This window comes from Protopterus annectens, chromosome 10.part0, assembly GCF_019279795.1.
Source record: "Protopterus annectens isolate FY-2018-M chromosome 10.part0, PAN1.0, whole genome shotgun sequence".
Lineage (NCBI taxonomy): Eukaryota > Metazoa > Chordata > Ceratodontiformes > Protopteridae > Protopterus > Protopterus annectens.
The window spans coordinates 403,967,699-403,986,121 of NC_056744.1; the positions used below are offsets into that span (position 1 = coordinate 403,967,699).

An 18,423-nucleotide genomic window follows, 5' to 3' on the forward strand; every position below is an offset into this window, starting at 1 on the left:
GCAATTCATCTTTCCTTGTGCAGACATTTTTTCATCAAATGTGCTCCTGATAAAAGATGTGTATGTTTCAATACCTACTTTATCATTGGATTGCAAATCATCTTTCCTAATGCAGACAAATTTTCACCATATATATCTCCTAATAGTCTTTGACTTCAAAATATTGCAACACTTTATTTTACTTCTAGCATTGTTCTTATTGTCCTTACAACATCACAATTAGCCATTTTTATGCTATGTTTTCTAATTACTGTAACAAATGTATGCAACTTCTGTAATTTCAATTTCATGTAATTTATGTATGATCTTTGTTGGAGCTTTTCTCCTCGGGTATCCACTGAAAATGGGCCTTTTCGCTCAGCTGGACCAACCCAGTTAACAAATGTGAAATAAATAAATAAGTAAATAAAATAATAAAAAATGTATATGTTTCCAAGTTGCATCAGCCAGTCACTGAAAAAGGTGCTGTTTTTGGTTTTGCATGTTCTGTGGTCACTTTTGACAAATATTAAGGGCATTGTGAATTTGCAGCAGGGTCCCTCAAGTAAGCAGCAATATCATTAGGCATTGATAAAATTGTGGGGCAGTAATTGTCTCTCAGCTTCATAGTCTGGTATCTACCCCTGAAAGACACTCCTTTGGCTAAGCAGAATTAACCCGGCTAACAAAATGAAATAAATAAACAGTAGATAATGTCAGGCTCCAAAACAGTAATAAAAGCAGGTATGCCTCTGATATTTTTGGAGTTCTTTGAGAAGATCTTTCTGGGATACAAAATTTCTGTATAAGATAGTGATTGGATTACGCTTATTATTTCATTTACTAGAACTAATGGCTTTTAACAGGAACATTTTTTGAATAGGACACTGTATACAGAAGGACAATGATTAGGCATATTGAATTAAAAAAGGAACAAAGAAAAAAGAAAAAAATGTCCGGTGTAGTTAACATACATGGATCCATTTTTGTGATAAATTCATTAACTGCTCATGATGATGTTCATGCTTTCCCAATATTGTCATTACTAAGTCACAGGTATAACCTCCTACTTCTGAATTTTAAATGTACTTTTTTACTTTAATACGCTATAATTTAGTCACTGTATACATAGTGTTGTACCTCAAGCACTTTGTGTACTTTCCCAGGTCTGTAAGCTTGTGTGTATCTCATTTATAGATAAATTCCATACAAACAGGGGCAACATTTTCAAAAGGCTAGATTGTTGAAACATTTGGGGCCTGCTTCAATACCATGTCAGTGTAAATGGTATTTGATATTGTAGCAAACTGTCTAAAGAAACAAAATAGGATGCTGCATACAGGAAATGGCGTGCAAACTTAATGATGGGAACTGACACTATCACATAACATCCAGTTTTACAGCTGATACTTCAATGAAGTGTGTGTGTGTGTGTGTGTGTGTGTGTGTGTGTGTGTGTGTGTGTGTGTGTGTGTGTGTGTGTGTGTGTGTGTGTGTGTGTGTCTCTGCATATTTCTATCTGTACATATCATCAAACACCAAATATTCAAAATGCTGACCATTGAAAGAATAATCATTTTAGATCAAAAAGAACAAAAATAAAAAATCATTTTTTATGCAAAATAAAAATATTATATAGATGAGTGCTTGCACCCTTAACAGGACTTCATCAGATCTAGTTCCAGTGTACATGACATGCAGGGTGAAAGCTCTCATCTATTTAGTATTTTTTTTCAGTAAAGTGTTGATTTCTAAGCAAGTATAAGTGCTTGATTATGCTTAAGTCTCAGCTGAGATTTGCTGAATTTCGTGGTTATTTTTTCTTGGTTTAAGGAAGCTCAGCCAGCAATTTTGATGCACTAGAAGCACCAGTTTTCCCAGCGGATTACTGTTTTTCTTTTTACCCCCTATGGCTGGAGAACTTTTGCACATCACTACAAGGATCAGTTATTTATATCTATCTATCTATACATACATACACATACACACACACACACACACACACACACACACACACACACACACACATATATATATATATATATATATATATATATATATTTTTTTTTTTTTTTTTTTTTTGTTACTGTCATCACAGGCATAAGCTTTAAAGTCTGAGGACTTACCAATATCCTGCATCCATGAATATTTGCAGGCATCAAAAACCCATAGTTTGGAATGCTAGACTAGGATGGAGTTGTGAAAGCCATGGCTGGCCTCTTGTGTGCCATGTTATTTAATTTTTAACCTTAGACATTCAATGTTATGCACATATGTACATGCCATGGAAATATATAAGTTTTGAAGTTTGATAAGATCTTGCATAATAACTTTATCGTAAACAAAACAGAAGTAATTTTAAAAATGCTATTGTCTTACATTGCCTTTATGTTTGCTCTTTTATAGATATCAATGAATGTGAACTGAAAGATGCCTGCCAGCATGAATGTAGAAATTTACCGGGAAGTTATCAGTGTCTTTGTCCCAGTGGTTATCGCCTTATGCCTAATGGTATAGCATGCCAAGGTAAGATCATATTTTCATGCAGCATTCTATGCACATCTTTGATTTTATTGTAGTTCAAGACTGTGATATCTTATCATTATAATTATAATATCATTATTGTTATTAACCTTTTACTCAAATGTAGATTAGCATTACAAGAAAGTATTTGGATGCTTTGTAAAGTAAGATCATATTTTCACGCAGCACTCACTACACATATTTGCTTTTATTGTATTTTATAACTAATTGTGTGATGTAATGTAATTAGTATTATTAATTTTATGTGAGTAATACTGCAGTTGAAAGAAATATTGTGGCACTTTGTCTTTTATGACCTCATTATTTTCATTAATTTTATGGTACTGTAGATATCTAGCAAACTGTACTTCCGTGTTGATAACCAAGTAAATTTGAAGTTTGAAATATTAAGGAGCCTAGAATAGTATTGTGAGTCAGCATAGCTTACTTTACTTCAGTTATCTTTGTTGTCTATGCTCTGTTTTAAGTTGACATAAATTATCTAGAATTCCTCTAGTATACTGGAATACCTAATTCAGGGCTTACTTCATTGAAATATGAGTGTTTAGCAGGGTCCCCTTCACATGTCGGGAATGTCGACAATGCGGAACCGGCATCTCCATACAGTGCAGAATGGAAAGATTTCCATCTTCCGCACTGTAGTGTCATGTCGGAGTTGGTATATTTAAGTTGCGGGGGGGGGTTGCTGGGGGGCATAGCCCCCCTGCTAGCAGCTTGAAGGTACGTTTTTGTTGTGGTTTTTTTTTTTTTATTCATTGGTCGACATTTCAAATGTCGGTCGTATGGTCTCGGCCATATGGTCTTCAACATTCTGAAATGTCGACCATATGAAGTAGATCCGTTTAGCATGCATTATTAATGTTTTTGTGGAGGCAGACCACACATATCACTAGAATAACTACAATATTCACATATTCTGTATAATTTTAAGGCTAAATCAGAAGTTGGAAAGTTATTCCCTGGGATAAAAATAAGTCATGTGCTGTCCCTAGGAAATAACTGTAATAAGTGATTTAAGCAACTGAGTGATTCATAGAACTGCTCGCTGCAGAAATCACTGCTACCAGCTGCATTAATTAACATGACCAAAAGTTTGTATTCACCCATTACTTTCAATGGGCAAGACTGCAATAGAGAGTAGTGGACAGTGTTGGGGGAGGGGTGTTTATGTGCATGAGTGTATATAGAGGTATGAGTGGTTTCAAGTGAGTGTGTGTGTGGCTGTATGGTTGAGCATATCCATTAGTATAATCGAAAGAACATCCAGTGAGTGTGTGTGTGTGTGTGTGTGTGTGCAGTAATATTTGGTATGTGTGTGCTGATTGTGTGAATATATTTGTGGGGGGGGGGTCATGCCATACCTGTAAACTTCCCTTAACTAACAATCAACTCCTACAATAATGACTGAATACTAGACACCAGAGAATTGTAAGTATTGCTCTGAGTCACTTCAAAAGGACAACAGGAGTTGCAGCACAAAAGACATATGGGGGAGCAATAGACTTCAAGTTCACTGTGTAATATTGCCCTCATCCACTTACAAAGTTAACAAAACACAGATTTTGCTGCACGGATCATGGACAATAAAAAGTATGAAGCTGTAATGTATGGCATTATTGACTGTGTAACTGCACATGACTTACAAGAGGCATGCTCAAAACTTCTGGACAAAAGTGGGGAACACTAGACGACACCAGGGAGTCATTTTCAATATTACTCTAATCTACTTCAAAAGTTAATGAAGCAGTAGGTCTTGCATCACGATGCATTTTCTGAACAATAATGAAAATGAAGCTAAACTTTAATGTCCAGCATTATTAACTGACTGTTATCAGATGGTAAAAAATTGAGAGGCAATATCAAGGACTTTATTTTTAACTCAGTGACAGGTAAGAGGTATGGTGATGTGTATATGTTTGTGTTTGAATGTGTGCATGTATGAGGAGGAGTCAGTGAGGGGGGGATGCCTATGACCACATGATGCATGGACCACAGCAAAGTGCTCCTTAGCATTTGAGGTAATTGCAAAGTGATTCAGAGACATGTAGATTAGCTGATAATGAAGTCATTCCTCATAGAAGTTAATGTATTTCTGATTCCCTGGTTTCCATGATTGTGGTAAACATGCATTTTTGCCAGAGCCATTTCTGAAACCTGGCCATTATTTTGGAAAATGAGTGGGTAGAAATCAGTGCACTCTATGCCTTGTTTTAGCTTCATAGTTAAACACTAGGCTAGCTGTCCTTGTGGGCCATTTTCAGCCTAGCCAGTTTGCCTTGTTGTGCTTGAAATAACCCATTTGTTTATAGATTAGCCTTACCCGTCCCATAGTCAATAAGTATTTATACAACGACCCCCCATTAATATTCAAAAACGTGCACGCTGATTGGTCGCCCGGACTTTTTCCATTACTATAACTCTTTTTATTTTTTTACAGCAACGGAGAACGCAAGATCTCCATTGCTTCATACTGTCTCGCTATGTTAAACAAGTTTAACATAGCGAGACAGCTTTAAAAAAAGCAACAGAGAATCTCCTTTGCTTTTTTTAAAGCTGTCTCGCTATGTTAAACTCCTTTAACATAGCGAGACAGTTTGTAAAAAGCAATGGAGATCTTGCTTTCTCCGTTGTTTTTTTTCAAAACTGTCTCACTATGTTAAATGGGTTTAACATAGCGAGACAGCTTTAAAAAAGCAATGGAGATTCTCAGTTGCTTTTTTTAAAGCTGTCTCACTATGTTAAACCCATTTAACATAGCAAAATAGTTTTTAAAAAGCAACGGAGATCTTGCTTTCTCCATTGCTTTTGCCCACAGCTCTGATGTACTGCGTAGGCATATGCATGCGCAGTACATCAGAACTGCCGCAGAATACCAGACAGCTGCGGAAGGGCAGCAAGGAGGCATTATACAATGCCATTATTTAAGAAAAGTAATTATTTTTTTCTTAAATAATGTCATTATAATAACAATAACCACTTCTGGTGTGTAATGCTGGATTTACCCACGGTTGGCTTGTTTGGCCACTTGGGCTTCGCCCTCATGACCAAACCACACCAACCGTGGGTAAATCCAGCATTACCCACACCCAGGCATGGGTTATTGCTATAATATTACATCTAAAGAGAATAACTGGGATCATATCATGGATAATTTGAGGAGACCAATGCATGGGATAATGCATTTAGGAGTTGCCTCTGCCCATTAGTAGCACTAGGGCAGTCCTGGGGTAAGTTGTCTGTTTCCCATCCATAGTTCTAAGTTGGGCTTGAATATGGACAGGTAAGAACTTTGGTTTATGTGGATGTGGAGTCTGTTCCAGAGCAGTGGTATCCTCTATAATATATACCTGTCCCTACAAACCATTCTGTTGTCTATATCCCTAGAGCAAGTATTTGTGATGCCATTTGACTTGCTAATATGCAGCAAATCCATCAGTGATGAGGAGGAGGATGCGTTGCATTCCAGACATAAATCACTTTGTTCTGTAGAATACCAAGTATAGTGACAGTAGGAAATGTTGTTTAGGCCTTTTATCCTTTTAGTAAGATATCTGTGTGGGTGTTCCAGTCGTTGCATGTGTCTGGACAAATACATGTCAAAGGGGGCATTATATACAATGGCTGGTCTAATGAAGGCTAAGTAAAGGGGGACAATGACATCCCTAGATATGGACACAATCCCTTTGTTTATAAGCTGTGCAATATAGAAGGACTTTGTTACAACACTAGACACATGTTGGTCAAAAGTTAGGTCACTGTCCACATAAGTTCCCAAAACTCTTAAGGGTGTATTGTCAGTCTGGTAATTCCCTGGGATAGATGACTTCCCAAAGGATACAGTAATGCATTTTTTGTCATTTAGTTTCTGTCCATGATTTTGGCACTAGTTATTTATTTGAGACAAACCGTCTTACAGGATAGCTAAGTCATTTGGGGATTCAATGACTGCTCCTAGCTTGGAGTCATCTGCAAACTTAGTCTGCCAGAGGCCTTTGCTACTGGAGTTTTCATCAGAACAGTAGATGCTAAGCAGGAGAGGTCTAAGCACAGAACCTCGGGGGACTCCACTGGTGACTGGTCTGTTTGTGGAGGTATCTTCCCCTGCTTTGATTATCTGCAACAAAATAGGGGTTTATTCCCTTTACTAAGGGTTCTGTTGTTAAACTGCTTTTGTTGGCATTCCCTGTTACACTGTTAATGCAATGCTTCTTGTACATTCTTACAGTGTTGACGTTCATTGTTATGCTGTTAATTCAAAGTTGTTTGTTTATACATTCTTGCAAATTGTACATGTCCTTATGTGACTGATCACCATTGTAAATACCTAATGTTTTCTGTGAATGTTTTCCGTTATGTCCTAATTTGTACATTTCCTGCATTGTGTGTTTTTAAGTTTAATCATGAGTTTTACTATGTATTGTACTAAATTGATTAATTTCCTTGAGCTGAAAATGAGGTCTGCCCAGCTGGACTTTGCCAATTGCTAAACTTAAAACAATAAAAAAGATAAGTAAATAAACAATAAAAATAGATTAATAACTAGCTGTGCACAGAATTTGTTTAAAATGCTTTGAATTGCCTTTTTTATCACTCCAGTCTGTCAATGTTTGGATGGCTTAAGTTCAGTTAGTTTTTGCACAGACATAGCTGTGTTGAAATTATGCCATACAGTGAAATGTTTGAAATGTTGATTACAGCTGATGAAGCAGTAGTGTGTGAATGTATTGATCATTTTCTTTGATGGTTCCTGTAAATTCCTAGGAGATTTGCCAGACAAGACTTTTGCTTTCTTTACCTTCAGAATAAATGATAATATGGCAGTTCTCCAGTAGATGTACTTGGACAGGAAACATTATGAGGGCCACCAAAATCATGTTCTCTGATTTTTCATCACTTCTGGACTCTTCAGTTCTTATTTCTTGGCTCTGGTGGATACAAAAACAGGCAGTGCTTTTCTAAATAGTAATACATGCTAAGTATTTCTAGATCATTCTCCTTAAAACCATATCTTTTCTGTGTTATTTTACCAATTATAAGCACACAAACTTTCAGGCCTGTGCATGCTTTCTTCCCTGGAGTGCTGAGATCTTTAACACATCTGATTTTATTCCCTTTTCCCAACATTATGAATGCTGAAATACCCAGTCTGCCACAGATGTATCCATAGTCTGTTCTGGAATCACTAATTCTTGATATGTAATCTGTGTAAAGATTTGAATAATAGTCAAGTGTTTTAATTTTTCAGAAATGCAAGATGAGTGACCATTGATCAGGTGTCAAAGTAATGTCCTTCCCTGAATAGTACATACATCCTCAGGTTCCATGTCCTCCCCTGAATAGTACACCTATTTTCTTGTTCCAGTACTCCCCCTGAATAGTATTCTTATCCTCTTATCCCATGTCCTCTCGTGAACAGTATACATATTCTCTTGCCCCATGTTCTCCACTGAATAGTACGGAAATCCTCTTATCCCATGTCCTCCCCTGAATAGTACACACATCTTCTTGTCCCACGTCCACCCCTGAATAGTATGCATATTCTCTTGTTCCATGTCCTCCCCTGAATAGTACACACATCCTCTTGTCCCATGTCCTCCCTTGAATGCTACACATATCTTCTTGTCCTATGCCCTCCCCTGAATAGTACACAAATCCTCTTGTTCCATGTCCTCCCCTGAATAGTACACAAATCCTCTTGTTCCATGTCCTCCCCTGAATAGTACATACATCCTCTTGTTCCATGTCCTTCCCTGAAAAGTACACACATCCTGTTGTCCCATGTCTTCCCTGAATAGTACACACATCCTCTTGTTCCATGTCCTCCCCTGAATCATACACACATCCTCTTGTTCCATGTCCTCCCCTGAATAGTATGCATTTCTTATTGTTCCCTCTGTATGTGCAAAGAGGACTGCCTTCAGGTTTTTTTTACCAGACATTGAGGGACACTAGCTGTGTCTTTCAGTTAGTTTCCATGTCAGGAAAAGGTGTGGCTCTTCCAACGGTTCTGTTGTTAAGGTGAAAGACTACTTGAAATAGTACCTGCATCCACCCTTTCTAAGTGTAGTTCACTGTTAATGTTCTGATATATTATTCTAACCATCATTTCATTCTTTCACTGACCTCTGCAGCTTGAAGGTGGATAGTAATGTACAATACCTTGTGGATTTCACTTTTTGTGAGAATTCAAAATGGCTAAAATTTTTGATGCTATAACCCATGATGAAATCATATAAATTCAGGGATCTGAAGGCAAATGAAGCTGTAATAACCTGGGTCCACAACTGGATGCATGGTTGTATACAACAAGTAAGAACAGGAGGACTCTAGTACTTTGCATCCCTTGTCATTACTGGAGTTCCTCAAGGCACTGATTTAGGACAACTCCTTTTTCCCCTTTTTCGCATGCCTCAAAACTGATTTTACTGCCTGGCTCACCAGGTATGCAGATGACTGTAAACTCAGAAGCATTGTCTTTAACTGCCGCCAACACCCCTTGTGTCCAAACTGCTCTTGACATTGTACACAAATGGTGCAATAGAAATTACCTTGGCTTCAGTATCAAAAGAATGAATAATTATGACATTCTGCTTCTTCCCACTCACATTATTGATGAGCAACAGCTAAAAAGTGACAAAACAGTAAGTAGATTGGCAGTTCTTGTTGATGATGACCTTTCATTTGATACTGATATAGCTGCACCCATCCATAAAGCAAATTAAGTCACCACCTAATCTTCCACATGGTTGAGAGACATACCATTGAAGTAATTGCCCCTTTTTATACAGCTTTTTTCAGACCAGTTTTAATATGGTACCATTTTCATTAACATATTTACATACCATTTGGTGCAGCTAAAGAAGGTGCAAAGACTCCTAGCAAAGCAAATCAAAGAGCTTCAAGGCCTGACTTGTAGAGAATGATTACAACAGTGCTCTTCCTTCTCTGTATCTTATTATATTTTTGGAGGAGAGTTGTGCCTGGTATGTAAAGCTTTTATGGTCTCATTACTATTTGAAGTCCTTTGCATTAAAGTCCCTGCTGACCTGAACACAGGAGGACACTCAGTCCCAGTAAAATTATCATATCTCCAAAACATCATCATCATCATCTTTTGGCTGTTCCCATTAGGGGTCGCCACAGTGGATCATCTGTTTCCATTTCTTCCTGTCCTCTGCATCTTGCTGTGTCACACCAACCACCTGCATGTCCTCTCTCACCACATCCATAAACCTTATCTTAGGCCTTCCTCTTTTCCGGTTACCTGGTAGCTTCATTCTTAGCATCCTTTTCCCAATATACCCAGCATCCCTCCTCAGCACATGTCCAAACCAATGTAATCTTGCCTCTCTGGCTTTGTCTCCAAACCTTCCAACCTGGGCTGACACTCTAATGTACTTATTCCTAATCCTGTCCACCCTTGTCACACCCAGTGCAAATCTTAACATCTTTAACTCTGCCACATCCAGCTCTAACTCCTGCCTTTTTGTCAATGCCACTGTCTCCAACCGATATAACATAGCTGGCCTCACTACCCTCTTGTAGACCTTCCCTTTCACTCTTACTGGTACTCGTCTGTCACAAATCACTCCTGACCTTCTTCTCCACCCACTCCATCCTGCCTGTACTCTCTTCTTCACCTCTCTTCCACACTCACCATTATTCTGAACTATTGATCCCAAGTATTTAAACTCATCCACCTTCGCCACCTCTACTCCTTGCATCCTCACCATTCCTCTATCCCCCTCTCATTCACACACATATATTCTGTCTTAGTCCTGCTGACCTTCATTCCTCTTCTCTCTAGAGCATATCTCCATCTCTCCAGGGTCTCCTCCACCTGTTCCCTACTCTCACTACAGACCACAATGTCATCTGCAAGCATCATAGTCCACGGGGACTCCTGTCTGATCTCGTCTGTCAACCTGTCCATCACCATTGCAAATAAGAAAGGGCTCAGAGCTGATCCTTGATGTAATCCCACCTCCACCTTAAAATGCATCCGTCACTCCCACCACAGACCTCACTGCTTTCACACTACCCTCTTACATATCCTGTACCACTCATATACTTCTCTGACATTCCCGACTTCCTCATACAATACCACAACTCCTCTCTAGGCACCCTGTCATATGCTTTCTCTAAGCCTACAAAAACACAATGCAACTCTTTCTGACCTTCTCTGTACTTCTCCATCAACACTCTTAGAACAAACATCGCATCTGTAGTGCTCTTTCCCGGCATGAAACCATACTGCTGATCACTAATCATCACGTCCCTTCTTAAACTAGCTTCCACTACTCTTTCCCATAACTTCATGCTGTGACTGATCAATTTAATCCCTCTGTAGTTACTACAGCTCTGCACATCACCCTTATTCTTAAAAATCAGTACCAAAACACTTTTTCTCCATTCCTCAGGCATTCTCTCACTTTCCAAAATTTCATTAAACAATCTGGTTAAAACCTCCACTGCCATTTCACCTAAACACCTCCATGCTTCCACAGGTATATCATCTGGACCAACATCCTTTCCATTCTTCACTCTCTTCATAGCTATCCTTACTCCCTCCTTGCTAATCCATTGCACTTCATGATTCACTATCCCCACATCATCCAACCTTCTCTCCCTCTCATTTTCTTCATTCATCAACCCCTCAAAGTACTCTTTCCATCTGCTCAAAACACTCTCCTCGCTTGTAAGTATGTTTCCCTCATTATCCTTTATCACCTTTACCTGCTGCACATCTTTCCTAGCTCGGTCCCTCTGTTTAGCCAATCGGTACAGGTCCTTTTCTCCCTCCTTAGTGTCCAGCCTTTCATACAACTCTTCATATGCCTTATCCTTAGCCTTCGCCACCTCTTTCTTTGCCATGCACCCCATCTCCTTATACTCCTGTCTACTTTCTTCATCTCTCTGACAATCCCACTTCTTCTTTGCCAACCTCTTTCTCTGTATACTCTCCTGTAGTTCCTCATTCCACCACCATGTCTCCTTGTCGTCCTTCCTCTGTCCAGATGTCATACCAAGCACCTTTCTCGCCTTTTCCCTTACTAGCTCTGCTGTAGTTACCTAGCTATTTGGTAACTCTTCACTGCCACCCAGTGCCTGTCTTAACTCTTCCCTGAACTCCACCTCACAATTACCCTTTTTCAATTTCCACCATTTGATCCTTGGTGCTGCCCTCACATTCCTCCTCCTCTTCTTGATCACCAACGTCATCTTACAAACCACCATCCTGTGCTATCTAACTACACTTTCCCTGGTCACCACTTTACAGTCTCCAATCTCCTTCAGACTGGCCCTCCTACATAAGATATAATCCACCCGTGTGCATCTTACTCCACTCTTGTATGTCACCCTATGCTCCTCCCTCTTTTTAAAATACGTATTCACCACAGCCATGTCCATCCTTTTCACAAAATCCACTACCATCTTACCTTCTGCATTCCTTTGTTTAACACCATACCTACCCATCACTTCCTCATCTCCTCTGTTCCCTTCACCAACATGCCCATTGAAATCTGCTCCAATCATCACTGTCTCACCCTTGGGTACAGTTATCATGACTTCATCCAACTCATTCCAAAATTTTTCTTTCTCATCCATCGCACACCCAACTTGTGGAGCATATGCACTAACAACATTCATCATTACACCATCAATTTCCAGCTTCATAAACATCACTCTATCCGACACTCTCTTCACCTCCAAAACACTCTTAGCATACTGTTCCTTCAGGATAACTCCTGTGCCATTTCTCCTCCCATCCACACCATGATAAAACAATTTGAACCCACCTCCGATACACCTAGCCTTACTCCCCTTCTATCTAGTCTCTTGCACACACAATATACCAACCTTCCTTCTGTCCATCATATCGGCTAGCTCTCTCCCTATACCAGTCATACTGCCAACATTCAAAGTTCCGACCCTCACTACCACAGTCCTAGCCTTTCTCCTCTCTTCCTGCCTTTGGCCATGCCTTGCACCTCCTCTCCTCCTCCGGCCAACAGTAGCCCAATTTCCGCCAGCATCCTGTTGGCTAACAGTACCGGTGGCGGTCGTTGTTAACCCAGGCCTCGACCGATCCGGTATGTAAATCTTTTCTGGTATCCGCATGAATAATTTGGCCAAGTTTTACGCCGGATGCCCTTCCTGACTCAACCCTCCACATTTATCCTGGCTTAGGACCGGCACAAAGAAATGCACTGGCTTGTGCATCCCCATATCTCCAAAACATCCATGCTGTGAAATAAAATTCCCCTCCCAACTGAACTCATCTCATCAAGTCATATCTTCAGATAGGAATTGTATGACTAAATGGGCACCCTGCAAGTTCCCACATGGGATCGAGGGCATATTGATCTTTCATTGCCAATAGATCTTGAGCTTGTTCACCAAAAGAATTTAAGCAAATTCAACAGACTTGGCGTGGATCCTGAGGTGACATCACTGAGAAACAAGGGACTAAACAAAGGGAGAAAGTGGGCAATAGTAAGCAGCATTCTGACTGGGGATATGATAGAACATTTAATTATTAGGGATACTTACCTCCCACCCTGACCATTATCATAACCCCTCAATTCTCCCTGACACACTAAGTGATCATCATCCTATCTCTATAAATTGTCACCTATCCCAACCATCTAAAACACCGTTATACAGGGACTGCCATAACCTATCCAACTTTAACCCTGATTTATTTAATCAAACACTGCCATCTATATATTGGTCCTCTCTCCAGCAGGTCCAACTCGAAGAAGCTGTTCTCACATTCAACATCATCTTCCATAACATTCTTAACTCCATAGCCCCTACTAGAAACAAACTTTGCACCTTGGACAAGTAAAGCCACTCTCTCTATCATGCAGAAAAGAGACTGTGCATGGAAAACCTGCAACAAACTTAGAACCCCTTCCAGCCTCCAGATGTATAGAGAACTTCATTAACACCACAAAAAAAATCACCCTTGATAAGAAAGATTTTTACCTGAACCCCCCCCCCAAAAAAAACCCCACTCCAACCCCAAAAGATTCTGGAGTATCATTAATAAGCGTTTACACCCAGGTAATCCTTCGGCTCCCCACCACTCCCCATACTGCCCCCCCTAGAAACTGCTACATTCCTCAACTCATTCTTCATAGACTCCATACAGAAACTAATCAAATCTAACACAAACGTTAATCATAACCCCCGTCCCTCCAACCCCACAACTTTTTCTGTCAAGCGTATCCCCACAATTGTTATCATATCCCTACTCTCTAAACTTAAACTCTGCTCCCCTTCAGCAAATAACCTGCCTCCCCTTTACCCCAAAATAGCAGCCTCCCCCATAGCCTTTCCAGTCTCCATACTTATTAACTGATCAATTCAGGAAAATCTAGTCCCTTGAATATGGAAAAAATCGTATATTATTCCTTTGCACAAAGGTGACAATTCCACCGACCTCTCAAATTTCAGATCTATCACCATCTTATCCCCTATCTCAAAAATCCTAGAAAAGTGTATTCACAAACAACTCATGGCACATATAATTCAAATAAATCTCCTGACCCCTACCCAACATGCCTTCCTCCCACACCATAGTACCACTACTGCTCTACTGTTCTTCACTAACTCCATCTCTACTCCTCTCAATAACAACAAACTGGTCTCTTCCCTCTTCCTGGACCTCTCTAAGGCTTTCGATACTGTTTCACATAACCTTTTGCTCTCCAGGCTTTCTTCCTTCAACCTCCCTACCTCCACCCTTAGCTGGTTATCTTCTTACCTATCAAATAGAGCTCAATCTGTCAAATGGATGTCAGCTACTTCTTCATTCCTTCCCATTCTTACTGGAGTCCCCAAAAGCTCCATCCTGGGTCCCCTACTATTTAACATTTTTACTAATGATCTCTTCCAATCCTGCCCCCACTCTAAACTTATACAATATGCTGATGACTCTACAATCATCTCTACCTCTGCCAATCTAACCCACCTACATACCCTCACACAAGATAAATTACACTCTGTCAAAAAATGGCTCACTACTAACCAACTCCTACTTAACCCCAGAAAAAACTAAACTTCTTTTCTTTCCCACCCCTCACCAACACCTCAGATATTCCTTTTCTATCTCATCCCTAAACAACACAACTATTCTGGCAGAGGGCACACTAAACTACTTGGTATACTCATAGATGAACTAAAATTTGACACCCACATCAACAACTGCATCAAAAAGACCCACCAGAAACTTGGATTGCTATACAGAAATAAAAAAATTTCTTACACAAGAATCCAAAGTATCCCTTGCCCAAGCCTACTTCCTTCCTACTTTACTATATGCTGCCCCTATTTTCACCAACCTCCAAAAAAACTCTTAAACAAACTTGAACTAACTTAAATCGCCAAGTTTGCCACAAATCACCCTTATTGCACACACCACTGCCTCTCACTAAAAAAAAAACTAAACTGGCTAGAGTTCCATAACCAACTCCTTCTGCCTCAACTTCACATGACACAATCCATCTTGCTACAACCCCTAGCTTGCTCCTTCATTGGCAACACTCTTCTCCCCCTACAACCCTAACCTTGAACTTCGTAGTTCTGACCAACACTTACTCCAAGTTTCCAAACGTAATAAAACCATAGGTAAAAGTCTTTATAGTCATGCAGTCTCCACATCTTGGAACAAGCTCCCTCTCCCCATCAGATCTCTCAAAATTTCAGTCGACGTCAAACTTGCACTAAGGGACTACCTACCCAACTCCTGATCCTGCCACTGTAAAGACCCTCCTTGAAGCAATTTTGCTCCCCAGCCCTCTACTCCTATCAAGGCCACTCCCTCTCTTTCCTGTATCCTACACTCCCCTGCTAGTAAGCTTTCTACCTCCATTCTCAGTAATCTACGCAACTAGTTTCTTAAGTATTTTTTAGTGCATCATACAACTAGTCTCACCTATGATTTTCCTGCTCTTACCCTGTCTCCCCACTATTTTCCCGGACTTGACTCTATGCTAAAAGTAGGACCTGCCTATCCTCTAATCCTTCCTTTCCTCTTTCCCTTATTTTCCTACCATACAACTAGAGTCAGCTGCTTGTTATTGGAAAGTTACTAATGGCACCTTTTTAATAATGTTTAACATAATATATATTCTCATTTTATGATTTTGTTTACATCTGTATTTTCTCTTTTGTATACATCTGTAAATCACTTTTGTAACTAATTATAAACATTTTGTCTGGAGCTTTTCTCCTCAGGTCTGTGCTGAAAAAGGGCACCTGCCCACCCACACTTACCCGGTTAACAAATAGCAAATAAATAAATAAATAAAATCTTAAACTAATCCAGATAATGTAAGTAGGTAACCTAAAAGAGATGAGAAGAGCAGAGCACTGTTTGAAGAGGCAGCTCTGAGATTTATTTTTTCACAGAAAGGGTGAAGGATAGTAGTGATAGCCTTGCTAGAGAGTTACAGAATCAAAAACTGTAACAGAATTCAGGAATGTGTGGAATGGACTTAAGGCCATGCTGATGAGAGATGAGTAGAATTCTGTTCTTATTTAAGTAAGCTTTGCAGTTTATCCAAGAAAATGTGAAACTGGCAGGATAGGCAAGTGAACTGCATCTTATTTGCTGTTAAACTATGTCTCAGATAAAACTTGCATTTACAAACTCTGTTCTTGAAAAGACTCAGAAATGTGTCTTGAAACATCTGGTTTTGTTTTCCTTTGAAACTGTTTTGTCTTGCCTGGTAAGTTTGCTGTCAGGGAAAACAGTATTTTCAATTGCTGTTCCAGCGGCATCAGAATTAATCCAAATTTTTCTTTCCAGGGTGTATCTTCATTCAGTGAGTTAAATAATTCAGTTGTCATTGTGTGCCTTTGAAATAATTCTAATTTAGATGAAGTCCTCCATCAGTTCTCAAAATATTATTTTGTTAATTTTTATACCTTAAACAAAAAAATTATATAAAAGTATTTTTGTGTGGGAGCAAATCTCCTGCATGCCCTCTGTGTGGGCTTCACCATCCTTATTCTTCTTTGTTAAATATATCAAATGTGTTGCCATGTAACAGCAGGGTAGTAGTGAAAACAGCGCTGTAAAGGTGCACAGCCGTGGTGCACAAACAACAAGTTCAACGCACCTAAGTAAATTCTAATAATGTTCAATAAAGCACAGAAATTCAGCAAAGTGAAATCAGTAGAAAAGGAAGACACCTCAGCAAAGTGTATGGAAGGGTTGTGAGATAGGTAGTGTTTCTGTCTACCAAAACAGCAAATATTCAAGGGCTGCTTATTTATCCTAAGTTCTTCTCCTTAGGTTTTCTAGCCTTAGTTCTTGAGATTATGGGTGAAAGTTTTTTTTTTCTGCTCAGCTTCATTTACCACTGCAGCAAGCACTCCTCATCAAAAAACTCTCCTTTCTGCTAGGAGAAGATGAGGAAGAGTGACACCCTTTTTAGGAACACACCTGTACTTATGCTTTTGATGCAAGACTGTTATACACAGTAGTCAGATTTCCTGGTATGGAAGAGAAAAAAGTGTCAGTGGGCAAAATAGAGGTGAGAGAAAGTTTTGAGTAAAACAGTGCAGGCTGAGAAGCTGTCAGGGATATGATACTTTTCTAGCTACTGACATAACTCCTCTTTTCATCCCATCACTGGAAACAAGGCACTCACCAAATCATTCCGAAGTGCAACTTAGACCACAAGTCAAAAGTGTTTGAACAAAAAGTCAGGATAATTGCATTCCATTATTTTTTTCTGAGATGACTGGAAATTCTGGGTAAGACTGCTTGCAGATTAAGTAGTTGTGAGAGAAGGATAGTTGGCCGTACCATGGAAGCAGAAAACTGTAGATAAATTAATGTGAGTAGTCTGATGTGCACAGCCATGGAAAACATTGTATCTGACCTCATTAACTATGGTATCAAAAACCTTGTCAGGCTAGAGCCACATCAGTTTGGCTTTGTCAAAGGGTGATCCTACCTACTCAGGTTAATTAACTTCCTTAAGAATGTTACACAGGCTATGGACAGCAGTCATTCTGTTCATGCAACTTATTTGCATCTGGCCAAAGCATTCAACACTGTACCCATTGCTGGCATCATTAATAAGTTAATTGTCTTAAAGATTGATCCATACATGGTGAGTTGGATAACCATCTAGCTGAAAGATAGAACCCATAAAGTTAAGATAGCAGATGCCTCCGTGGAAAGTACAAAGGTAACTAGTGATGTGGCAATGGACTCAGTACTGGAACCTCTTCTTTTTGCCATCTAGTTCTCTGATCTTCAGACTGTTAGTCAGTACCTTTGGTTAAATAACTTTGCAGATGATTGCAAACTGGATATTGTTTTCACATCTACCTCTGCTATCCATTTATTACAGCAGAAACTAACCCTCAAACATAATTAGTATGTGGAAAAAGGGATAACATTAAACATGAAGGTGTAGCATTGCACATTTGGTAAACAGCTCTCTCCCTCAATTTACAGTATATCCAGCACTCTACTCCAAAATGATAATTTAGTCAGCGATCATGGCAGCTGTGTCAGTAATTCACTCTTCTTTGACCAACATGTAGCAGCAGTAATCAGGAAATTATTCTGTTTAGAACAACTAATATATTAAGAGTATATCATCCAGGGCACAATAAGTTGTTATCTCACAGTATGCAGCCCCATTGTTAGACCAGATGTTCATCATGTTTCACTGTTGCAGTCATGACTGTAGGGTTCTCCCCTGCCGGCAGGCAGTCCTCGGTCGGCCAGAATCCCAAAGTCTGGGTCCGGCGTCGGCTGTTCAACCATGCTCCCTGGCGTCAGAGTGCCAGGAGTACAAAGCTGACAGCCGACGCCATCTTCTCCAGTCTTTCTTGCAGTGTGGTGATAGCAGTTCGCAAGTGCCGGTC

The 18,423-nt window shown here is 39.7% G+C and overlaps 1 protein-coding gene across 1 annotated transcript in view; it reads left to right on the forward strand.

Moving 5' to 3' along the window:
- Positions 1–18,423, forward strand: part of HMCN1 (hemicentin 1) — a 5,606,893-nt gene that overhangs the window by 5,537,923 nt on the left and 50,547 nt on the right. The window contains exon 105 of the mRNA XM_044085314.1: positions 2,386–2,505. Coding sequence (XP_043941249.1) covers positions 2,386–2,505 — 120 coding nt within the window. The remainder of the gene's footprint in view (positions 1–2,385; positions 2,506–18,423) is intronic.